Source organism: Corvus hawaiiensis, chromosome Z, assembly GCF_020740725.1.
Source record: "Corvus hawaiiensis isolate bCorHaw1 chromosome Z, bCorHaw1.pri.cur, whole genome shotgun sequence".
In the NCBI taxonomy this organism is placed as follows: domain Eukaryota; kingdom Metazoa; phylum Chordata; class Aves; order Passeriformes; family Corvidae; genus Corvus; species Corvus hawaiiensis.
This window is the reverse complement of record NC_063255.1, coordinates 13,062,235-13,088,818: the sequence shown is the minus strand read 5'-3', so window position 1 is coordinate 13,088,818 and position 26,584 is coordinate 13,062,235. Positions and strand designations below refer to the sequence as shown.

Sequence of the window (26,584 nt, the reverse complement as noted above, 5' to 3'; positions counted from 1 at the left end):
GCCCCTGCTCATGGAAAGAGTCCAAACACCGTTTCCATAGGCAACAGGCAGACCTATGAATAACCCAGTTATATTATGCTGTTTCAGGGAGGTGGTCATTACCATTTTCAGCTTTGCAAACTGGGTCTTCTGCAGGCCGCTGGAAAAAAAATAAGCATGGAAAGGTCAAGGAAAATAGAAGAGTCATTTTCTAGACAGAGACACGAAGTATAAAATCCAGCATATATGCATTAAGTCTTGCTTCTGTTTTCTATTCTTCCTTGCTCTATTTTGAGACCACTTATTACAAGTCTTAACTGGGGCTAAAATCTCATACTACTACTAGGATAACTGTGTATAGAATCTCTATTTCTCAGCACTTTTTATCAATAATGAAAAAGGGAAAAAAAGGCTTTTTACCTTCAAAGAGTGGTCTTTCTTTTCAAAAACAAATGTTGGCTGGGCAAGCACTGATTTCTCTGGAAAAGAGGAGAGATAATTTTTAATAACAATTCTGTAATAGTATTTCTCAACCAGAGCTTTGAAAATGCTGTGCAATAGCAAACAGGAATTTATCCTTTTGTTACAAAGGAAGAAAATATACAGATGCAGTGATGTACAGCACAGTACATAAAAAAAAAAAAGCTATAATCCTCAAATCTGAGTGTGAGTTTTGCCTAACTAGATGCCATGGGATTTGGCCTCATATTTTTAATACTTCTTTTGGTAAAAAAAAAAAGTTCTTTTAGCCATTACAAAAAACATCTGCCATCCTTTAAGAACAAGGGTGAATTGCATCTTTGGGTAGCAGAAAAGAGCATGGATGTGAAATGTAAAATATCCCTAAAGGAAGGAAAACAAGGGAATGTGTTACACTTGGCCTTTCAGCTACATTCACACATTCTGCTCTTTAAGCTTCAGGTAGGTGGATGTCTAGTGTCAGCTTTAATGTGTGAGTAATATGATAATAAATTAAATGACAATGGTAATCAACCACTTATGGTTTTTTCTTCAGGAACTTCTGGGTTTTAAGATATTATTGGAATCTTCTTGCTGTTTCAGACGTAGTGAGTGTCATAAATAAATTTATGACAATAAATAAACATACAGAGCTCTACAGAGCAAATTCTAGTCTCAGCATACCTCTGCATCTCTTAGGCATTACTAAAAATATCTTGGATCTATGCTCTTTTTTTCTATGAAACATTTTTCTGCATACATTTGCCTCACATCAGATTTCATACTGATTTAAGGTTCACTCCTTCTGCGAGTCATACAACTTCTTCAAGCTGTTTACTTTGTTAGGCTTGTGACCTTCACAGCCTATGCAACTCTAATGGACTAAATTTGGTTGTCAGCGTACAAGAAAAAAGCTGTTTTCACCAGCACCACTGATTAATGGCACATTTATTACACTAATTAATGGCACAATTAATGAGCAAAGAAGCAGACACAAACAGATCTTTTTTAAAGACCACTCCATACAGGATTCATCTCATGCTAGCTTGATACATCTTTCATGAGCAGTAAATAGAAACAATCAGCTTCTGACCATGAGAATATTTTAGCTATGTACTTTAGATGATAAATGGAAAGCTAAATGCATGTATTTCTCTCCATGGCTCATAAGTACAGAGTACAGACTAGGGTGACTGCTGAGCTATTTGACTGGCCTCTAGCCAGAGAAATCTCACACTTGATGCCTTGTTGGCTGACATTTGACAGAATATTTACCACATACACAACATTTTTGTAACACTCTTTTCCTCTGTTACCTCTTCAACAAAAACATCCAAGTGAAAATATGTGGCTAGATATTTTTATCTAGAATTGCACACCTATCTGTGACCAAACAACTCAAGCTTTGGTATCAATTACTTAAAGGTTTAATAAAGCAAACATCAGCCCATCATGGAGGAGTTAAGATTACTACACAAAAATGTATTCAACTATCAAGGAAAAAGTAAACATTGTTAAAATAAATGCTTCATGTATGCAAACAGGGACAAGGAGCATGAAACTATTACTCAAACTCAGGGATATACAGAAACAGGAGTAATAACTATACAGTTTTGCTGTTGTTAATTTTATATTTACTTGGGCATTATGTGTGTGCAAAGGACAAGATTTAGCAAATCTAGCATGCTTTGCAGTGAAAGCCTAGTTCTTCCTTAATAGAAAAAGCAGAAAAAAGTTCACATTGTTTTCCATTGCAGAAAAGCCAACTCTGTTATTGAAATTTGAAGAAAAATTCCGTAACCTGGTTGCAGCTAGGGGCTCAATGGCGTGGCATGAGATGGAGCAATTCCACTTCTATTCACTAGAGGGAAGTGGCACACATTAACAATAGTATTTCACTTAAATATGATTTTTTTAAGAAAATAGGCTTTTTTCTGTTCCCTTAAACTGCCATTCTTATTGAATTAAGGAAAAATACAAATAGTAAAGAGTGACTGTAGAAACCTTCATATTCCCAGTAATCCTCAAGCTCAGAAGCTTGCAGTATTTTTAAAGGTACATTTTCTACTCCAAAGAACAGAATTAGCAAAGGGTGAACTGCTGCAAAAAAGGAACTGGCTTTCTATCAGAATTAACTTTTGTGAGAGCTAGGGGATTTGAAGGAATTAAAAATGCTCACTACGTCTGAAACAGCAAGAAGATTCCAATAATATCTTAAAACCCAGAAGTTCCTGAAGAAAAAACCATAAGTGGTTGATTACCAACAGAAACACATGAAGCTACAGTATAATGGCACCCTTCAAAGATAAATATGCATATTTTAATATTGCAGTAAATATAAAGAATATATCCCACCTACTGCTCTTGAGCCAAAGAGCTGCCGGTAGATTTAGTCAGTTTTCTGAGGTTGCCACAGTTATTTATAGTTTTTACAGTTCTCCAATGCTTCTACTCAAATCAAGAAAACCTTTTTGTAATTCCTGAAGGGTACTCCACAAAGCTTATCAGTAAGATCTTCACTCCTCAATCAGACTTTTCATAACAGGGTTTAAAAAATATATTTGTGTTAACTATATATGTATCCTAAGCATAAATTTCCATTTACATTGTCAGCTTCTCAGATATTCAGGCACAAAATATCTGGAGCTGATGCCCACATAAAAAGACACCCAGAACTTACTGTGGATGTAACACAAGGCCATCAAGGAGTTACCACAGTCATGTTGACGTGATAATTTTAACACTGGTCAGTACCTCTGCATCTCTCCCCTTCATTTTCTGCACAAAGTCTGCCACTGCCAGGGTGGCTGTTCTGGGCAAAAGAGAAGTGCTCCTGCACCCTCTGCTCCAAGCAGCACTGGGGGCACCCAGCCACACAGTGCCAGACTCTGTCCCAGGAACAGGCAGCAGCAGCCAAGAGGAATGGCAGATGCAGACAGAGGAACAGGAGCAGGTGGGCCGGAGCCATTCCCCCTTATCATCACTACCAGGACACAGACAGACACGGGCTGGCTAGTGCCTGGTTCAGACTGGGCCACTCCAGTCCTCAGCAGCTTGGCACTTGTGGATAAAAGAGTTTGTTGGAAAAGTTACCAGAAAATAATGCCAAATGAGCTGCCTCTGGCTGCAGGGACTGGAATAATCCACCAGCCTCAGCCAAGAGTCCAGACACAGAACCTGTCTGTCTGCCCATGAATAATCACCACAGATCGGGCTCTCTTTTTCCTTGCTACAGTTCCCCTGAAGCTGTTGAATTAGAAATGTGTTGGCTTAATGTTCACTATATTCAAAGATCAAAACAGGCCCTTGCCTGGAAAATGCATTAGGAACATCCAGTTCCTTTGTCTGAGATCTCACCTGGAGGGTCTCCTGGCTCCAGCCTCCTGTCCTGCACAGAAGCACTATCAAATGTGCTCATACCTCAGGTACCTGACATGGAAGGCACCCAGGTTGGTGCCTGCACACAGGATAGAGACTGCATTCTATTTGAAAGAGCATTTTGGGAAAAGTAACTGCTGGCTGATGCCTTGGAAGCACTTGCCAGGATAACATACAAGAAATAACGTAAAACTGGGTTTTTGTATGTTTTTTTGATTTGCTTGTATCCCAAAAGCCAGCATTGTCCATGAGATGTAATGGTCCCTCTGTCTTTGCTGTGACATGCCACTCTTCACTTCCATTGCTATTGCTTTTTCTAAAGCTATTGAGACTTTACAAAATACATACATTAAAAAAATAAGTGGGACACTGATGGTTTGGAAAATTTTAGAGTTATTATTACTATTTTTCCATCTTGCCCTAAAGACACATAAATGATCCTTAACCTTTGAGGGCTAAGGACACAGTGGAGAGAATATAAGCCCATATCTGTTTCTACTTTTCAGGCAATCCTATGCCTGAAATCATGTCAAAAGTGGTCACAGTATTTTGTCTCTATTCCTCTCAAAGAGATGCCAAAAAAACCCCTCAGATCTTTCAGAAGGTAAGATAGGAATTGTGGTCTCAATAAAAGTTTTTTATTTCTGATGTTGAAATAGATAATTTTTATATTTTCAATTAAAAAAAAAATAAATCTGTTGCATCTTCACCATTACCAAACTGGCCAGAAGTCTGAAAATGCTTTAATTCATAGCCGTAGCAAAAACTTTCACATTTTTTTATATAAAGACAGACCAGCTGCTTGGCAAGGCTGAGCCCACCAGCAACAGTGGAAGCACCTCTGGGGATAATGGATTTCAGAAGGGGAAAAAAATACTACACAAGGGCAATCGCAGCTGTGAGAGAGGAGTGAGAATGTGAGAGAGGAACAGCTCTGCAGACACCAAGGTCAGTGAAGGAGGAGAGAAAGAAGGTGAATGGTGGCAGCTGTGCCCCTGCAGCCCTTGGAGGTCCATGGGGGAACAGAGAGTCACCTGCAGCCCCTGAAGGACCCCAAACAGGAGCAGGGGGATGCCATCAAAGGAGGCTGTGACCCCATGGGAAGCCTGTGCTAGAGCAGGCTCCTGGCAGGACCTGTGGCCTGTGCAGAGAGGAGCCCACACTGGAGCAGGCTTGCTGGCAGGACTTGTGAGCCCATTGGGGACCCACACTGGATGAATTAATGGAGAACAACAGACTGTGGTAGGGACTCAAGTCGTAGAAGTTCATAGAGGACTGTCTCCCATGGGAGAGACCCCACACTGGAGCAGGGGAAGAGTGTGAGGAGTCCTCCCCATAAGGAGGAAGAAGTGGCAGAGACGACGTGTGATGAACTGACCACAACTCCCATTCCCCATGCCCCTGCTCTGCTCAGCAAGAGGAGATAGAGAAAGGAGGGAGTGAAGTTAAGGCTGTGAAGAAGGGAGAAGTGGGTGGGAAGAGGGGGTTTTTTTAAGATTTAGGTTTAGTTCTCACTACCATATTCTAATTTGATTGGTATTAAACTAAACTGATTCCCCCAAGTCGAGTCTGTTTTGTCTGTGATGGTAATTGCTGAGTGTTCTCTCCCTGTCCTTATTTCAACCCATGAGCCTTCCATAATTTTCTCTCCCCTGTCCAGCTGAGGAGGGAAGTGAATGAGTGGTTTTGGTGGGCACCTAGAAAGCAGCCAGGGTCAACATACCACAACATTAAATAAACAAAACAAAACAAACAAGCAAAAAGGAAAAAAAACCTGCACAAAACCAAAACCAAACAGAAACACCCATCTTAATCAGAAATAATTTTTCTCAAACAGAACATGATACTTGAAAATTGTATGATGTCCAAATAATGTCACTGAGTTACAAAACCTTTAACTACATCCAGCTTTCCTTCACAACATCCTAGGAAGTGCTACACAACACACAAAGACTACATGAAAATTTATAATCAGCTTAGAATTTCATCCTATCAAACAATGAAGCCATGACATAGAATTATGAAGTCTCTGTGCTCTAATATGCTATAGCATATTTTGGTAGCTTTGCATGTTACTGCTATAATTTTTAAAACAGAAGCAGAAACACTGCTGTATTTTGATATTACAGCTTAGATTGCTGGTTCCCACAGAACTCTAACCAAAGTTAATCAATAATAACAAATCCTTGCACATACAACTGCCATTTTGATTGTTTCACATCTAAATTAGCTCAATGAAAACATGTAATTTGGGAAGATGTGGAGAAGAAAAGTAGATTTAATGTAACTTTGGTTGCTACATCCCCAGAAGTAGTTTTATATCTCTAAAATAGTAAAAAAAAAAAACCAAACCACAAGGGAAAGCTTTGACTAATGAATATACACTGTGTAGAGCTGTTACTCGAAAAACCTCTAAGACAAATTCTGTGGTATTTTTGGCAATATACATGGAGAAAAAGAAAGCAACAATGGACTAGCATTTAAGCAGGAGACATGGATTGAGAAAACCACTGATAAAAGAAATTAGTAAAAAATTATTTGCACTCTGCTAGGTGATGATGTGTAAATTAGCGGCCTCAAGGAGCACCGGAGTTAAACTATGGAATAGTAAGACCAATTTTTGTTCAAAATGCTGCAAAAACATAGAAACTACCAACTACTTTGCAAAACTGCAGGAGGCAGAAGAGAAATACATATAGTGCAAACAAGAAATAAGATAAATTAACAAAATACTTTGCTCTCTAAACTTGTTTAGATCATGTTTAAATATTGTTTCTGGCTTTTGACACAAAAAGACATCTGTCAGTATTTCCGGTGATAGACCATTTTAATCTAAAATGCGGTGGAAAATAACAAAAACCTTCTGGCTAAGAACAGGATTTTCCAAACCTGCAACAAAACCACAGTTTCTGTTTAAAAAATACTCACTGAACTTCACAACATAAAATAGAGTCAGTTCACAGCCAAGAGAAAGTGCCACAATGCTGCCAGCCAACATCTTGGGTCCCTCAGCGACCTCACTACATAAGCCAGGCTTTCCTCTGCCAAAACTTAGATATCTATGACAGATGACATGAGCCAAAATGTGGATGTCCTACAACAGTACTTCATGTAACCAACCTAATAAAATGGATCAACTTAAAATAATTTTGGGAAAGGGTTTATAAAATTTCCCATTGCTGATCCTGAGTAACGGGTGTGTTTCTGGAAGCACTGGGCAGCTGAGTGTTCTGGTGGAATTCACATACACAGCTGCTCAGCACCTTTGAAAACCAGGTCACTAATTAAAGCTCTAAATATGGACCTGGAAACCTACTTTCAGATTCTCATTTATTACCCTCCATACTTTTGATCAGTTTTAATGACAAGACTGGGGATTTTCCAAAGAAAGTTACTTTTTCTTTTTTTTTTTTGCTAAGACATTGAAATGTAAGATTAATTCATTCATTTGCATCTAATTATATGTACATAACGCATTTTATTTAATCTGTAAACACTCAAAACAAAATGAGAAAATAAAATAGGGTCATAAATCAAATGAAGTTCTAATCTGGTCAAATCTCCAATGTTAACCAGAAGAGTTTTCCATACACAAAGGGTACGAGCATGTTGCTACACAGCAACATGCACGTCCAGTGTCTTAGTTGTAATTCCAAATGTGAATGCTAATGGATTTTTTTCTTTTATAATACTCTTCTAAATGTCAGTGAATCAATAAATTTGCAACAATTTCCCACAAATTCTGATTTTCCAAATATGTTCAATAGAAATTTTTCTAAATAGTTGGTCCAAAACCATGCTGAAGTGTTTTATGTGAAAAAATACTTCAACCTATTGAGATGAAATCTTTGACAAAGTTTTTATTATTTGAAAAAAAAGAAACCACCCATTGTTGAGAATTTTATTTCTAGAGAACTTAAACATGTATCACTGATATTTGGCCACTGGCTGTGCTTGCTGCAGAAGTGACTGTGGCCCACGAAGAGACTGCTGGACACAGCACTGTGTGCTGTATAAACACCGTGTACTAAACATGAGGTGCCCATCACTTATCTTGGGTTCAGACAGCGTCCTGTAAACACAGGTTGAGGAACCAATAAATAATTTCACACCTCCTTGTTTGGATCAGCAGAGAGTACATCATCAAAGAAGGGAGTTTCTGTTTCATTGCACTCAGAAAGAAAAAAGTCATCTAATTGACTATTGCAAAATAAAATTTCTGAAGGAATTTTTCCTAGGACAGCTTTACCACATTGTTCGGACTCCAATACTGTACACTCTTTGTTATACAAATAGTTCATAACCCACATAAATAATTTCCCTGTCATCAGTGACACCAGTTATGAGACCAAGGATTCTTCATGCAGGCACAGTCCTGCATAATCAGACTCTTAACATTTTAAGACATGTTCACCCTCTCTTAAGTCACTCTTCTCGATGCTACAGATTCTAAACACAGATAGGGATCAGGGTGGAATGGGTTCTTCTATCCAAAAAATTCCATCTAATACTCCTAGCTCCCACTGTGGTTTATAGCATTCCACATAAGATATGAGATTTAAAATTTAACATCTCTTCAGCCATGGCAACTCAGCTGACAGCCTGTGGAAGTGTCTATAAATACAGCATATGACACACTCACTCACCTTTGTAGAGCACAGTCCTCATCTTTATATGGGCAAAACATAAACAGGCTTTAAAACAGCAATAAAAATCACCCTATCTCAGAAATACTATAACATAATTTCTGAGAGAAATGTAACCCAGTTGGCTTTATTTCAAAGATTAGAGTGAAGAAAATATTTTTGAGAGTTTCATCACTGGAGTGTAATAGAAATGATACAATACCAGAAGTAACTGTATCACTAGAGCAGCAGGACTGTGACAAAGAGTATAAACAAAAAATCATTTTAGAAACACTGAAACTTCTGACTAAGAAGTCTTATCTGTTGTAAAAGCCTGTAAAATACCCTATGCAAGGGCAATAAAATTCATAGGCATAAAAAATGTTATCCTTTTCAGGGCGTTGTACCAAATTTAAATTTCATAAATCCCTATGAGGTAGCATAGAAGTAACCCTCAGGGGCTTTGTGCGGGAATTGAACTATACAGGTATTAAGGTCATGATCTAACAACACTCACGCACCCTTAAATTTCAGGGACTAAACTGGACTGTGTGCTCAATATTAAGCACAGGCTGAAAAGGTTGTCACCTGAAAGGCTGGTCACCGATAAATTGGCCCAACTGCTCTAAAATCTATCAGTCATAGTATCAGGCTTAGACCTTGACAGTGCTCATTTCCTCTAGGTAATCTGGGTTCATTATCAACCCCTGTAGTAAAAAATGGCTGGTGGCATCATCTGCAAAATGTCCTTAATGTTAGCGCTTGTTTCATTATGCATCCTCATCAGTTTTTAATGATACTGATAAATCACTCTTAATTCATAGCTCAACTCGCTACCTCAATAAGGGATTTTACTGTCCACCTCTGTAGTCAGGCATCTATCTGAGGAGCTAGAGCAGGACAGTTTTGCTCTCAAGGTGCAGGCCACGTCAGGGCATGAATGTCCTGGAAAACGAGTGTTGCTTCCAGGTATGGCCAGGAATGCAAGTGCTATTCCCACCCATTGCCAGGCCCAGCATTTAGGAAGCCAGCAGAAAGCTCAAATGGCAGGGAGTTAACACTGTCAGAAACATAGAGAGACTGCAAAGACACATCTGATAGTGTCCTTTCCTCAAGTGAAATACAACTTGGAGATTTCCGACAGATTACCAGTAAAAACGATGCAATAAAAATGCACAGCCAGCCAAGCTGTTGTTTTGCATTATGCACAACACTGTTACTAACCAGGCACATCCTTTGTGTTTATCCCATTCCCCGGGAAAGAGACATGCAAAAGATAATAGCTAACAAAACCTACCTGTAAAGCATTCCTCCTTGGGATCTAATATGCTGCCACGGGAGACCCGGCAGGGCCTGAGCATGGTCTGTTCTTGCAGGTGAGCAGCTTGGTGCATAGGCCAGGGACCACCGGGCCAGTCTCTTCTTTTGGGGAGGTCGGGCACCTTCGCGCCCCGCCGGGGTCTGACTGAGAGTTCACAGTCAGCACAGGAGCACCGCGTGCCTGCACAGAAAACATTCCCTTTGCAAGCAGGAATTGGCTCGTTTCTCATTATGAGGTCAGCCTAAGTACCCTTTTATATACATCTATCTCTCTCTATATGTGATCATATATGTTATATACGCCGTAGCTGGGTCTAGAAACCTGCCACCCTTCGAGCCAGCCAGCCCGGGCTCCGGGCGGCGCTTCCCGCAGCCAGGCAGGGATGGAGCGGCGGCGGCGGCCGGCGGGGACAGCTCGGGGATGGGGCCGGGGCCGGCTCCTCGCCCGAGGGGCGGGCCATGGGAGGGGACATGAAAAGCCGAGCACGGGAACGTGGGGAGGGAGAGAGGGCGGGCTGCGAGCTGCTCCGTCACGGGTGGGCTCCTGTGCCCGCTATGGGGTTTTTTTGGCTTTTTGTTTTCAAAAAGAAGCTGAAATATCAAGCAAGGCAGCAGAGCACTGTGATTGTTTCCAGGCTGACGTGAACCAAGTGCAGCGTCTGCACAAATAGGTGTTTCGATCCCTCCTTCCAGACGCGCTGTGCTGCAAGTTCTAAAGCTTCGCCCGTGCCTCCTGCTGTTCTCTTAAATGGCAACAGCCCCAAATTCTTCAAGTGTAAGCGATTTCAGGCCATTATATATTGCTGGCCTGGTGTCAAACTGCCTGTAATCATAACAGTTCAAGACAAAAAGGCAGGAATTTGCTGTAAGTTCATGAAAATCATACGTCTAGTCTAATCTAGTGTCTTCGCACAGCCAATATCAGATGTTTCAGAGAAAAAAGATGCAAGAAGTCCAAGAGCACACAGATGCTCAGTGACTTTCCCTCATTAGAGCCCCAATGTGTGTTGGCATAATTTCTGAAGTGTACCATTTAACTCTTCTGCAGTAGAATCAGAGAAACTTTTAGACTGGAAAAGACGTCTAAGATCAAACTCCAACCCCTAACTCAGCGCTGCCAAGTCCCCCACTAAACCCACTACCCCAAGTACCACATCTATACATCTTTTAAACATCTTCAGGAGTGGTGACTCCACGACTTCCTTCAGCAGCCTTTTCCAGTGCCTGACAACCCTTTTGGTGAAGGAATTTTCCCTAATATACAATCTAAATCTTTCCTGGAGCAACTTGAGGCCATTTCCTCTTGTCTTTTTGCTTGTTACCTTGAAGAAGAGGCCAAGCTCCACCTGGCTACAATCTCCTTCTCTGGACATGCTCCAGCACCTCATTGTCTTGTAGTGAGAGTCCCAAAACTGAACATAGCATTTGGGGTGCAGAACCCTCAGCCTTAACTGTTATAACTTGGTATTTTTGTGACCTCCAATTGTATATGCTACCTCTGTATAAGCCTTAATATGTCCTTGATTTGAGGTGTGCACTTTGTCATCACGTTCCACAGTCACAGTACTGCATGAAGTTTGCAATTTTTGCTTTGCAAGTTTTCAGTTTAAGTTGAATACTGCCTTGTTGCTATTACGTGCAACAGTCCTATTCTAGCTTCCGAACAACATTTCATTGTTTTATACTTTTGTCATATATTCTAGTCATCTTCTGAGATCACTGTTCAAAATTTTTCAGTCATTATTCCTTTTGAATTCACAAACACCCTGCTCCAGAAGGAGGTGGCCCATGGGCAGTTGCAGAAAAGGTAATGGCACAGAGCTATGTCTATTTCTCCAGTGAAACCAGCTGCACTGTCTGACAACAGATATAGACATTTGAAATTAACCTTTTTAACTCCCTATGACAGTCTTTATAGAGTCATGGGGGATCAATAGATACCGTAATAACAGCTGCTGGAGAAAGAGAAAGTATTCTGTGGAAAAATCACATTATCCTATCCTGTTCTCGGCCTCAGCATCCCTTGCTAGCCCCTGCTCAAGAGAGGATCCTGTGGTGCAATTCAGCATCACCATTCTTATATCCTTGCCCTAATACTGTATTCATTTTCCTTGCCAAGTTCTTTAAATAATAAAATATTTAATTTAATTTAATTTAATATGAATTTAAATCTCAGTTAAATTTAATTTAATACACTGTGACAGCCAAGTAAGTGCACAACATCATCTGAAACTGTAAACTAAAAGTAAAACAAAGGCAAAATAATATGAAAATCACAAAACACACATACCTATTATTTTGACATTTCAACTATGAATATGGAAATTAACCAACAGTTGACTTCTCCATAAGTAGTTTTTCCATTACATCATGATGAAATTAATTTTGGATAAGAGAGAGAAAAGTAAAAAGCAGAGTAGTTATCTGGGTCTACTCCTGGCTAGGTCACAAGATAAATTCCTTATTAGTTCAAGCTCCAAATGGTGCAAGGTTCTTTGATAGGCAAAGTAACTATGAACCCTAGATCAAAGTCATTATAATTTAATTATGAGTCTAACACTTTTGTGAACACTCAATTATGATAAACAAAACCAAGCATTTGCAACTAGTGTTCTGACAAAATCCTGAAAATGCCTGCATGTGTCCTGCTGTCGTGGATATCTCTGGCAATCTTCCCTGCAGACCTGTTTCTATCAACAGAACCTCCAAGGACAGCACAGGTTTTGGGAATGCCAGCATGATGCACTCACATTACTCCTATTTATCCAAAAATAACATCTGAGAATTCCTTATTTAACATGAATAAAGCAAGCACAATACATTCATTTTAATTTACAGATACATTAATCACTCAACCAAACCCTTGATGTGAGCACTCTCCACTTATTAAAATTTTAGGAGGGAATATAATTCATATCAAACTTGATAACAGTGCTGTTGTAGTTTAACCCCAGCCAACAACCAGGCCCCAAGCAGCCTCTCACTCTGTCCCCCATTCCCCAGGATCAGGGAGAGAATTGGAATGGTAAAAGCTACAAAACTCATGGGTTGAGATAAAGAAAGTATAATAAGGAAAGCAAAAGCAAAGCAAAACAAGGAATTAAGTCACCACTTCCCATGGGCAGGCAGCTGTTCAGCCATCTCCAGAAGAGCAGGGTCTCATCAAATGTAACAATGACTTGGTAAGACAGACCCCATCACTCCAAATAATCCCCCCCTCTTCTTCTTCCCCACACTTTATATCCTGAGTATGATGTCATATGGTCTGGAATACCTCTTTGGTCAATTTGGGTCCACCTGTCCATTTTTTGTCTCCCCCCAACCTCCCAGGCCCTCCCAGCCTCCCTGCCAGCATCGCAGTACAAAAGCAGAAAAGGCCTTGGCTCTGTGTAAGCTCTGATCAGCAATAACAAAAACATCTCTATATTATCTGCCCTGTGTTCAGCACAAATCCAAAACATAGCCCTACCATCCAGCCTGTTCTTCACTTGGCACGCCGTGAACCTGCTCATCCCACTGCTGGACAGCTCGCCCAGTAGGATGCTGTGAAGGACAGTATCCAAAGCCTTACTAAAACCCAGAAAAACTACATCCACTGCCTTCCCTCCACCCACTACACAGGTGAACTTCTTTTAGAAAGACACCAAATTAAATGACCATAAATTTCCCTCTGTGAACTCATGATGCCTATGCCTGATGGTTATATTGTTCTTTAAATGCCTTTCTTCACACTCTCTACACCCTATATGATCTATTTTCATGGCATGAAAATCTAAGCAGACAAAACCTGTATTTCCCCACAGCACATCCTCTGAACCTGCAGGTCAGGAGAGCAATGCTGCTGTAACACTGCACTCAAGTGCACATAAGTGCACACATAGTCCTCCCAGAGGCAGGGCTGTTCCCAATACATTTCTCCACTCTCAGCAGATGCACAAGCTCCCACTGCTAGATTTTTAACGCTGTATGTTTCCTTGTTATAGCATTTATTCTTTAAATAAGCCTGAGTCACAAAGCCAGCTAGACAACCCACTCCAAAATCATTATGCCATCTGTACACTGTTGGTGTAAATGCAGAACAGCTGCAGGCTTCCAATCTCTAGAAAACCCAGACATGTTCACTGGTGATTTTCCCAAAGATGACTTCCCCAAAGACAGCTACTTTTTGAGCAACACCAGCCAATTTTTGACTCATTCTACATGAGCTCTGTATTGTAGAGTATGCAACTATTTAATCAGGACGATGCAGTACTAAATCAAAAGACTTGTAAAACTTTATCTGAAATATGTAAGGCCCATATCATTAATGCAAACACACATGTACAGAACAACTGTTACTCCAGAGCCTAATTCTATGATTAAATTTGAATTATTTGGACCTTTATTTTAAATCATTCATGGCAATTTGCAAGAGAACAGTACTTACTTTGACCTAACACTTTGGAGTACATCATGAGTGAGTATTCAACAAGTCATTCAACACAGTAAAAACCTAGAAAAATACTTCTGACATTTCTGGATTTCAAACAGGAATTAAAAAAAGAATCGTCAACAAATACTGTAAGATATGTTAAGGCCTCCAGGAAAACACATTCCTGTTTCCTGTATCCAAATCCCTGTTTGCTGAAGTTACACCTTTCTAATTTTAGACACCCAAGTCAGGCATCTAAATTAAGAGACCCATTGCTCTGCTTCTACTCTGTACCTCAGAGAGGGTGACTGCTGAGATTTGCCTCCAAGGCAGGGCAACCAGGTTCCTTGTTAACAGATCCTTTGGGGTGTATTAAAGCAAAACAGCATTGAATAACTGATATAACAATGAACAACTCCATTGAAATCATAACTGGAAAAAATAGAAAGGGGCATATAGCTGTTCTGGAGGGTGTGATCACCCTAAAAGAGGAAAATTGGAAAGAGAAAAAGAGGGAAAGAGAGAGAAGGGAAGAGATATCCCTACCCATGGCTCCAGTCGTTTGTGGGTGATCGTGGTGTGTGGTTGTGATATTCAGCCCTGGTCTATTGGGGGTGGGGACCCAGATACAGATTGGAAATTGGGGTTTTATAACCCTGGTTCTCCCCATAAATGCCCCAGAACTCCACCAGGAGTTCTGGCCATGCAGAGTCTTATTTCTGGAAGATTCTAGAAGAGTGGCAGCACCAAGAGGAGGGGGTGAGAGTGTGACTGTCTGTGCATCTGTGTGTGCCTGGACAAAGCTCCTGAGTAAAATTCCTGAGTTGTGCGTCGGCACAGTGGTGGATCACGGTGTGGGAAAGAGACCAGCAGAGAAAAAACCTCTACCCTGCCTCTGCAGGATCTATTGCTTAATGGCAGCTTGTCTTTTAGTTCAAAACCAGCTTGTTTAAGGCAAAATTTATCTGCAGGATGCAACTGTTTTGCTACTGTGATCTGAGTGATTCCAGTGATCTGAGCTGCCTCTGGACAGACACCGTCCCTCCACTGACTGTGGAAGGAGCATGGACTCTCAAGGATTCCCTTCAGAAAACTTCCAAGTGAGAAAGATGAGTAATTTCTTGTATAGTCCACACTGAGAGAACTGTCCCTCTGAAATCTGTGGAATACTTTACTATAGCTTGTGCATAAAAATAAATACATTAAAAGCCAAAAGCTTTAAGTATTTGTAGAATCATACCTGCTTTTCATATACATTAAAATTCTTGCCACCACTTATTATAAAAGACAGTAGACGGGCCTCCTTCTGAGGCTTTTTTTTTATTATTTGTTAGTCATTTGGAATATCTTTGTATTCAAAAAATACACAGGTGTAAAGAATAACTTCTTGTTATTCTTCAACTACCTTCCCTATCCAACTGATGTGTTTCACAGGGTATTAACAGCATCATGGCATTGCAAAATGTCAAATCTGATACTGTGCTGCATTGTTGCTATGACAATACTACTCGTTCTCTGTAAGTGACACATTAAATTAGCTCCATGTGATATCCTGGCAACTTTCCAGTGTTTCTGTAATAGATATGCTTGGACATCATTGACATTACTTAATGCTATGTACAAAAGGCTTGGTTTTAATTAACCTGCCTCGTATAATTATTGAAAGAAAATTGAAGGAGAACTAGGACATAAATATACTCCTGCTGTGCTCAGCAGGACAGGATCAGAGCATGGACTGTCTTGTTTGCTCTTCAAGAGAAGGAGAGGACAGGAAAAGGTCCTCTGTCTGCTCTATCTGCTGATCTCAAGCCATTTTAACAGCCACCTCAAAGATTTCTCTAGGAGCTAGTAGAGAGATGGAACTGAAAGAATGAAAAGGAATGAAGAAGAGACAGCTAGGAAAGCAAGATATTACTCATTAAAACAAAAGAAATGAACGTGCCATTAGGTCTTGTGGTGCACAGAAGCTTAAGGCCTTGAAAGTTGTAATGAAAACCTGCTTTTGCTTAGGAATAACTGGGGGTTTTTTGCCTTGCTTTTAACAAATACTGTATTCTCTTTTGGTGTCTGAGTCTTAATACACCCCTTTTTCACTGAGTTTCCATTATATTCTCTGTTGGCATTGAACTCTCATTCCTCCTGGGATAGGAAATGGACTCATTACCATCAGATCTGTAATCAAATACAGAAGCACAATGGTCTACGAGACTTACATATAAATCTCATTTTTGTGCTGTAATTTATATATGTGTTTCAAATATTTCAAATATCTGTAAAATTTTTTTTTGTAGTGCAAAGCTGCTTTTGAGTGGCAGAAAATTCACTGATTAACAGGCCACTTAGGTTTAACGACGCATATTATGAAGAATGTGTCTTAAACTGAAACCACTACACTCTTTGCAGTAGGTTTGCTTCTTCTCTACCAATGGTTTGTGTTTTCCCTTCTTCCATCAGCAATGTTTCACATCTTTGTTAGCAGCTTGAACAGTGGTGTAGAGGGCACCCTCAGCAACTTTTCTGAGGACGCCAAGCTGTGTGTAGCATTTGAGTAAATGCTAATAGGCAAGAAAATTTAGTTTAGCATCACAAAAAATAATGCTGGTTAATAATGGATGAAGTTATGCTACTAATACAATTATGCCTTGAAAATGCAGATATTTTAAGGACAAGAATTAGAGAGTAGGATCCCTATCACTTCGGTTATCTGTCAGGACAAGAGCAAATGGATGATTTTGATAGAAAAATTGTTTTCTATTGTACTATGGTGTTATGTCAGAGGAGCAATTTCCCAAAAGATTCCCACCCATCAGATGAAAGACAATTACACTCTTCATATTTGTTGGGGAAAACAAAACAAAACAAAACAAAACAAAACAAAACAAACAAACCCAAAAAAACCCCTACCAACCAACCAACCAAAAAAAGCTGCAGGCCTTTTTGGTCCTGGAAGGGTTTGCATTTGGCAACTCAGTTAGCAAGAGCTGTCAACAGATTATTGTGCAGTAGAACAGACATTTTTGATGACTACTTCAGACTTCAGGCAAAACTAGGTTTTATTATCCATTGGTTTATCTTTCAAACATTTGCAAATTAGATGACTGAATTGTAAGAATCATTCAGTTGCTTGTGGTCCCATAATAATACATTTTTATGTGTTTTCTTTTGGTTCTTTGCAAGTACAAAGTGACTTCCCAGAGCACAGGGCAAGAATAACTGAAATTCTTTGCCTGAACTATGCAGGAGGTCATGAAATGTTCAGGATTACCCCTTTTAGCAATAATCTGTATTAATCTGTAAATCAATGAATAGGAAAAGCTGCTTCAGCTGTTAGGACTCATTAGTGTTTAATTGCATGCAGAACAATCCCTTCTCACTTCTTTTGCTTCTGGAGACATGCAGAGGAAATTCTTTAGTCCTTTTCTGAGTGCAAAAGTTGTATCACTGTAACTATTCAAATGGCTAAAAGTAGTATTTTTCCCCTGCTGGGAAGGAAATCACATTCTTCAACTCAATTCTCATTTACCTAAGAATTGGGAGAGGAACATAACTGTAAGGTCCCTTTCTACTGCTGCAATTAAGTCAAACTTGGTATGATCAAACCAAAAATATATAGTGTCTCTGGCCAAATCTGATGCTATGCTACAAAACCTGGGTAAAAACAAAGCCTTAATTCTACAATATAACAAAGAGCCTAACTAAATGAAACAGTATTTCTCTAAGAGTGTTGGCAAAACACCTCCCCGCTTCAAAGGTGATTAATTAGTAATTTTTTTAAGCAGAATTGTCTGTCGGTAACACAGTACATGAAATCAGTTAGCTAGCCATGGTCAACATGTTTCACAAAAATTATGACTAGAACTTGAGGCATCTAAAGGCCAGAACCATATAAACTTTATGAAGTCTGGGAAATACTTTTTATTTCAACACGAGACTGTTCAAACCCTTAATAAATCCTATTAAACATACTAAGCTCTAATTCCTTGAAGCAGGCAACCTGACAGTTTTGTGATATGAAACATTTATGTCACTCTTTCACCTTGCTTAAATAGAGATTAAGTGTATAGTCCTTTTAGTATAAAACAGGCATACACAATCCAGTCACTGTTTTTTTATTACTTCCTGTCTCATTAAATTATCCAGGCTTATTCTGTGGACTAGGTTTCCTTATATGGAATTCATATTCATATCAAAACATATTTTAATATTTTTGGAGTCTGAACCCTTTGGAGTTCATTGGAAGCTGATACTCAAAGCAAACCATGGGTTGTTAAAGCGTACATTAAGTGAAATGATGAAAAAAGCCCTGTGGAATGCAGGTGTCATATATCACACATCTCTGATAAACACTGAAATCTCCCTCATTTGCCTCCTGTTTAGGCTCAGTTTCAAGAGTGTGCTGCTGTAGTTTGTATGTTGAACAAATGGGAAGGTCCCAGTTGAAGAAAATGGAATTTCAGCTGCTGCTGTATCATGCTGGCAGGCACTAGACACAAGAAGGATTCCTTCCTTGGCAGACCCTATCCTGCAGCTGCCAGGGGTACTGCAGGACTGCCAGTTTTTAAGCCCAGATCCTCTGCTTGTCTGTGAATGATTTCTCAGTGTTCCGCACAAAGGGGAGAAGAATCACTTCCCACATCCTAAAGTGGCTGTTGGACCTTGCTGACACAGACATGGCAAGGCTGCATTTTGTTGCCCTGAATTTCCTCTTAATGAACTAAATTATTGAGCAGAGAAACTTCATCAAGCCTCATGAAAGCTACTGTGCTGATATAATCTCCCTATAAGTGAATAATTTGTTTTGGTTTTCAGTGTCAATATCTTTATATTACTTTACCTTTGTGTGTACAAGTAACTAACTACTCACAGCTGCCAGCTCATTTTAGAGTAAAAAAGAACTAAAGAGAGCATTTCTGCATGAATATGTTTTTATGTGATAGGTGTGATACAGTATATTAAAATTACTATAATTAATGTTGCTACTGTGGAAACTATTATCTTACTATCAGATTAGTTTTTCATCATTAGCCAAACACAAACAGGAACTAAGTTACAAATGCTGTATTTTTATTATCCTTTATTCCAAAAAAATCAGAGTACCAAGCAGGCTAATACACAAAGTAAGGGCTGAAATCAAAAGCTATTGCTCAAGGCTAGAGTCAAAAGCCTGATTTGGGTCACTGGGACTATGGCAAATATGGGGATTAAGACATTGGTCTTTTGTGTAAGACATCAGCAAGTGAAAAGAAAATCAAGGAGAAAGAGAAGCACTTATGTTCTTTTAAGAGAAAACGAGACAGAACAAATTAGGAGGTAAACTCAAGTAGTTTTGTCTCTCCTAATCACAGATGCTTTGTCAGTTTCTTCTTTGATTGCATGGAGATTATACTATATATATAAAATTATATATATAATATATATAATTATATATATAATATATATAATAACAAGAATAATGGATAATGACAAATTTCACTGTAATCCAGAAAGGTTTCATTTTTTAATAGTGTTCACAGAGTTCCTCCATATGACTGGACATAAATTGCCAGGGAAATGAAAACGATAAAACCCACAGCTACTGAGGTTAAATGATAAAAAGGCAGCATTGTAAAATACATTATTGTGGGTTTTTCCCCAGGAAATATAATGACAGATATCTCCCTTTGTGTCTGACCTATAAAATAAAATGTCTTTCCATAGTCTTAAAACATAAGTAACTACATACCTTTGTTTCTCCACAACTGTACTTAACTTCATTGAAAATTAAGTTTGAGATACTTTACTTATGTAAAACTAGTGAGAAATGAGAGCTAGCCAGTGTTATACACTATTGCACAACTCTATTAAGCAATTCAACAAACCAATTTACTGTTCAACATTTGTCCTGAGAATAACTACATCTGTGTATAATAGAGAGCTGAGTGTTCCTGCACCAGGCCCCAGCTCAGATAACAGCTGCTTATCCTGAAACTGCACAATAAAAACCCTAAAACTGAGCAAAAACATTATTAACAGAATGGATAAAGACAACTTGGAACACTCTGCCACAAGACAAACTTCTGGCAAGACATTAGTAAGTGTGTAAAAGTACTATATATAGGAATAACAATTATATCGAGTCATAAATGAGTAAGGGATAAATTCTTACGACTCAAGGCATGGATCACCAATGCATCTGCAAGAGGTGGGAAGAAATACCGAATTGAGGTGTTATGGTATTGCACATTCCTCTGAAGTTCACTCAAGCTACCTTCATGGACAGAATGACAAACCATTTATCTCATATGTGTCGAAAAATAAAAGCAGGATCTGGATTTTTTTAAGTCCTGCATTTAGATTTGTGTGAAACCTTTTGTGAAACACTGGACTTCTTTTGATTTGGAAAGCTGTGTCACTTCCCTGCATGTTAAGAACTGTCATATGTTAGTCACACAATGTCTTTCCTCAAAGAAACTGTTTCTGCTTTCTATCAAAACATAAGTTTTCTGATTGTGTGATTTTGTTAATACTCATTTGCTGACTTCATTTATCACGTGACTTTTGCTAAAGACCTGAGCATACTCTGATAATAATTAGGTAAAAGGATACAATAACAAAGTAGATTGGGAAGAGATGGAGGAAGCCAAACAACTGAGGAAATCATCTGCACAAGCATTCCTCCTCAAAATTGATTCGCATATAAGGGTAGGGGGACAGGAAGAAGTTGTTGAAATAAATAAAGATTTGGAGGAAGAAGAAAACCAACAATTTAAGACATAACAAGTTAATGAAAACTAGATGCTTACAAGGCAAAGGATCCAGGCCAAGGGCAGGGATAGAAATCCATCTGCTAGGGACCACTTTTAGTTTGCTACACTGTGGAACAGTGCCCCATAATGTAAAAGCCCTGAATTAGTACTTTGTCAACTGGCAAGACTTCCACAGAAATAAATGGGACTTTATGATTTCCAGGGGTTTATCTGGAAGTCATATCTAGTCCTAGAAAAGAGTACATACAGAACCCTATTAAGGACACAGGGAGGTACTTTCTTTACCTCCCTAGTTCAAATAAATCATACCCTTTTACTATATCTCTTTAGGTGTGCATCTTCTTCCTCTTTTGAGGCTACAACTCTGGTTCCTCACTTGGACTAGAATATGCACTTGTTCTTGCCTAGGTCCTTCTCTGACTTTTTTATTTCTGCTCTGAGGCAGAAGTAGAACTGTACTCAGAACTCGAAGGCTTACTTCTTCAAAGAAAGTTATCTTGACTATCAATTTCACATCTGGACACAGGATTACGAACTCAAGTTATATAAAGAGCTCAATCTATAGTGTTGCATCTGCTCTAAATATGGAAGACTGCTCGGATCCAATGCCACACACACTCTGCAGAAGTGAGGTGTACAAGGGTGAGCCCATGAAAATATTCATCTGCAGCAGACTAAAGTTAGCAGTGTAATGAATATTAAGAAAAACAGGGTTTTGGTATGTCATAGTCTGTCATGACTAAAAACGTCCAAAGTCCAAAGCTGGCCAGCACCTGAAGGCTGTCCAATGGAATGCTGACCAAAGGCAACATGTGCAAAGTCACAGGTACTGAAGCAGAGCCATCTATGTGATGGAAAGCACAATGGCTTAGGGTACTTACAAGCGTGGAATCCTTCCAGACATTTTTTTAAGGATATTAAAAACCCTAACTGTATTTACATTCCAGTTAGCTGTTAGACACTTGTTAGATACTTGTAGAAGTGTCCTTTGCACTGTTCTTTACACATCATTATTGACTACCTTTTTAACATCAGAATTTTTGTTTAGGATTTCTGGAATAGAAAAAACCCAGTAGCTGCTGTTACTGTTTCAAGAATCTTCATCACCTTCTGACAGTCAGTGCAAGATTCAATTTCTTGACTTTGTGAAGCTTTTGTGAGAGTGTCTACATGAAATGTTGAAGTATATTGCCAGTATGTTCCAGTGAGATGGCAACAACAGCGAAGATCTATGATACAGCTAAAGTGTTTTTATTATGCAAACGTGCTGGCTTAGAATTTGCTGTGGTGTACCTATATTGTGTCAGTTCATTCAGATGGAACCTGTATCTATAGATATGTTCCTTTCTCATCAATGTTAATGGTAAAAAACCTTTCCATAGCTAGAGAAACATTTCAGTTCAAATGCATTTTCATTTGAAATTGCCTACTTCTTTCATGCTGTAATCTCACTATCTTTTTTCCATTGAAAATGAATTGCCTGTAAATAGAAATGATACCATTTTTCTTCTAACACAAATAACTGAACAGTCAAGAACAAAATAAAATGTAAAAAGAAATGTCAACTTCACAGACAGACAATAAAGTAGCATGGCCTGTTTCTTTTTTCGGAGTTGTGTGAGGCAGGGAATTCAGATTGTCAGTATTGTCAGATCTCACTACCAAAACCAAAAGGGACTGTTCAAATACTCAGATTTTTTAAAGTACATCCAGGATCCTTCCTCTTTTAGGTTTTTTCAGGTTTAAGTATTAAAAAAATTTGCATGCCTCTGTAGATCAAAATGGGAAGAGTAAGTCTGGAAAGGTGGTCTTGATTTATGGTGTGATGGGAGTGTATTACAGCCATCCAGAAGACTTCTGTCCTTGCTTCTGAAAGGTCAGGAAAGATCTATTTTCATTCTATGTAGTGCTGTGCATATTGTTTTACTTTTTTATTGAATTAAAATTTTCAAACTCTATTCGTATGAATGTTTTTAATGGTATCCAGGAGAGCTCCTTGTTGTCTACAAGGGATTTCTTAGTTCCCCAGTAAAATATTAAAAGAATCAGAATTCATTTTGCTTGCAGTTTTAGCAAAAAACTTATCACTGGTGACTAATAAATATTTTGTGTTTGTATATCTGCCTGGAACAAGACTTTTATTATTACTATTGTATCAAAAAGACCTACTGTTTCTCCTCTCCCTGTAGGAATCTTTAAGGGATTTAACCCCCTTTGACATCCATTAGGTGATGAGTACATAAATGGTTAGGCTCCTTTGAAATCCTAGCCTTACTTTCTGAAAGGCTGACTAAAACTGCTCTTTGCAGAATTAATTAACCATCTAGTGCTCAGCCTTGGAATTTACAGTGAGCTGATACACAAAAGCCGAAGGAGACCCAAGAAGAAAAGGTATTTATTGGCCATTAAATTCCTAAGCTTAATTAGTTTTATTCTTCTCAGGAATTCCCTAGTGTTAAATACAGACACAATTACTTGATTCAGAATAACTTGGCTTGTATTTCACTTTTAGGATTTGGAAATGAGATTATGCTTGTCCCAGTGAAGGATATACAAGTATGAGACATCTTTCCTCTCTAGTTTTTTAAGCAATTCATAGTGTGTGTTCCTTCTGTTCATTTTAATGTAAATAAAATCTCATTAAATAAACTTCTAAAAATGTATTTCCTGAAGCTTTGGTCCTAAGTCAAAATTTATTAGCTAATCAAAGGACATGACCTTCTGCCAAGAGTCCAGCAGATTTGTTTTGGGAGTTTACCTCAAAGAAGATGAAAGATAAATTAAAACTGGGCAGAAATTTCATAGATTTGCAAAGGATTTGTTTTCCTAGACAATACATTGTGGACCTAGTTAAAAAAAAAAAACCAAAAACAACAACAACCCAAAAACCACGAAGGCAGGTATGAGGCTAAATATGTAGAAATACACTTTTTAAAACTCTCAAAGATCCAGAGCTGAATGTGTTTTGTATCTCCATTAGGTTTGTATTAGATCACTTCCAAGAATTGTCCCAGATATTAGAATCTATTCAGATAATTTTCTGATTATTTATATAAATATATAAATATGAAATATTTTCTATATACAAAAAGTATGAAATATGGAAATCGATACACTTTCACAGTAATGCAGGATCTATATTATTGAATTTTATAATTCTGCATTATCATAAATGACAATTATTCATATTTGATAGACCAACCATATTTATACCTATGTTAGATAGAACAAGGGAATATTGTTAGGAAGAACAGCTAAAAAGATAAAGAAGAAGTAAAAGAAGAAAATATAAAAGCAATAAAAGTAACTAAGGGATGAGATAATAAGAGCAGACTGTGAGCAGGAGTGTAAAACCTCTTACATGTTTATTCAAGCACCTTTAGGTGAAAGTATCCCCTATCCTCCAGGTTGCCCGGGAATAGCCATGTCCATTGTGAGAGTGGAGCTGGAGGAGGGATAATAAACTTGGGCAGAAGATACTCTGTGAGTGCCCTTTCACGGTCCTGCTCATATTGCAAGCCAGGTCACTGCTCCTCTTTGGGCACTCTCAGAGGTAAAACTTCAGCCTTGCTGAAGTGATTTCATGGTCTGTGGACTCACTACAGATGCCCCCCTCCACAGGTGCTTACAAGATGGAGCTAGCCTTCATGCTGAGGCTTATTTATCCATCTATTTTCTTCTATTCATAAGCAGCCACTTCAGCCCATACATTCATGGGCTCTGTCTTCACTGAGAAGCTCTTGCCTGTGCCTTACTGCCCTGTGTCTTCCCAAAGCCCAACACAAAAGAATTGATGTATACTGAGAGATATTGGGGGTCCTGTGAGGAATTTGGGAGCTGTGTCTCTCCTAACCAAGTCAATTGAAATATGAAGAATTGGGAATGACTGAAATGAATGATCAAAAACTTCTTTGTAGACCTAATTTGACACTCTCATGCACAGTGAGTTCTGGGCAAGGGAGAAAGCCTAGTGAAATCCTCCATCCAGTAGGATTTGGTTTTAAGTTCGAAATTTTTCTTCTAGAGACTGGTTACTGTTTTTCCCAAACTGGACTGCTTTCAGACAGCCTTTTATCTTCTCTGGAGACCAGCTTCAAGTGAGAGCATTGGAAATGCTTGTCTTTGGTCCCTGTTTTACATGTTTGGGAGCCTGTTCTGCTCTTACTGTATGCGCTGTTAGAAGGAAAACAAAAATCCTTCGGCCTTTGTATGGCTTTTTGGGATTCATCAGTAAGCAGTGTGGTCTTAAATAATAGAGATTTTCTCTCGTGAGGTTGTGTCCTACCTTATGTGGGCTGTCATGACAGACAGTATTGAGATGGGGCAGAATGTAGAATTCTGATTTCTCAGAGAAGCCAGTCCTTCTGATTTTTGCTGCATCAATCTGGTAGATGAATGGAGCGAGACAGCATCTTTTATATATGATAAAGTAAATCACCTTTCAAATGTACATAAGAAGTGGGGTCAAAGTGGTTATTTAAGGGCCTGGATGAGGTCATGCAATGACTTTTGGATGAAATTTATCACCCAAGGGCATTCAAGGCCACTTTGCTCTGTGTATGACACTTAAGAAAATGCAAGAGCCTTATACCTCTGGGACAGTACCCCCGTGAAACCAGAGTGTGTGCCCCTGGATCCTGGACATCCCAATTTCTGGCCTGACACTGATGCTGGAACCAGGACTGGTGATCTCTCTCTCTCTCTCTCTCTCTTTCTTTCTACTCTGCTGTGGGAAAGATCCAAGCAGAGTAGTAAACTACACCTGCATGAATCCCTGAAGAGCAGGTGGAAACAGCAGTTTAGTTGATCCTCTGCATGGACCAAGCTTTTTGGTGCCTCTGCCAGGTTGCTTCATCAGGGATACCCTGGCTGGTGAGGTAATAAAATTAAATTTACTCTTTGCATTTCATCTGTGGTTGTTCCTTAGTCTTGCCTGTGCCAGTTCACACACTCAGGTTATAAACATTACCTGTTCATTTAGGTTCTCCAGTAGCAACTATCACAGACAAACCAAATCACTTAGGATAGATTCTCCCTCTCTCTCATGCTTCCTTTATAAGGAGAATCAGTTACCTGTCAGTGTTGATCAAGTTTAGCTAAAAGACTGAATGTAAATTATCATTCTCAAGCATAAATTTATCTAGAATATCTCACTTTTTTGATTAAACACATTTCAGTTCTGGAGTGCTCAATAAATGTGAATATTAAATATATATACACATATATATTAATCATATCAGTAGTTATAGTGACTTTGTTTACTCCAGAGAATGCCAGTCATAAAGACAGCCATGGTCTCCAATGTTTCCCTATTTTCTTCTGGGGTACTTCTCATTTTTCAAATATAAATGCTTGCGTGACAGAGAGAAACTGATGCCAGATTTACTTTCTTCTGCTTCTTGCAAGTCTTGTTTGAATTCAGGATGATCCACTGTTTCACAATAAGATTATTGCATAACTTTAGATACATGATCTCCCCATGCATTTAACTCAAAAAGCATCTATTTTAATAATGTTCTTTTACTACTGTTCTATTATAAATAATTGTGACTTTGCAGTCTCAGATCTCTTCTTAGCTTGCAGTGGTTTAATGTATTGATTTGTGTCCTTCCACTGCCCAAAGTCCTGGGTATCTGTAAAATCAGGCTTTCCTTTAATAAATCATG

General features: G+C 38.9%; 1 protein-coding gene across 4 annotated transcripts in view; it reads right to left on the bottom strand.

Annotated features, from left to right (window-relative positions):
- RANBP3L (RAN binding protein 3 like) overlaps positions 1 to 10,192 on the bottom strand; it is a 30,896-nt gene extending 20,704 nt beyond the window's left edge. For all 4 annotated transcript variants that reach the window (XM_048292128.1, XM_048292130.1, XM_048292132.1 and 1 more), the window contains exons 1-3: positions 9,739 to 10,192; positions 400 to 458; positions 103 to 139 (exon numbers count right to left, since the gene is read on the bottom strand). In XM_048292128.1, the coding sequence (XP_048148085.1) occupies positions 103 to 139; positions 400 to 458; positions 9,739 to 9,991 (349 nt within the window). In that variant the 5' untranslated portion in view covers positions 9,992 to 10,192. The remainder of the gene's footprint in view (positions 1 to 102; positions 140 to 399; positions 459 to 9,738) is intronic.
- Positions 10,193 to 26,584: the final 16,392 nt, after the last annotated feature.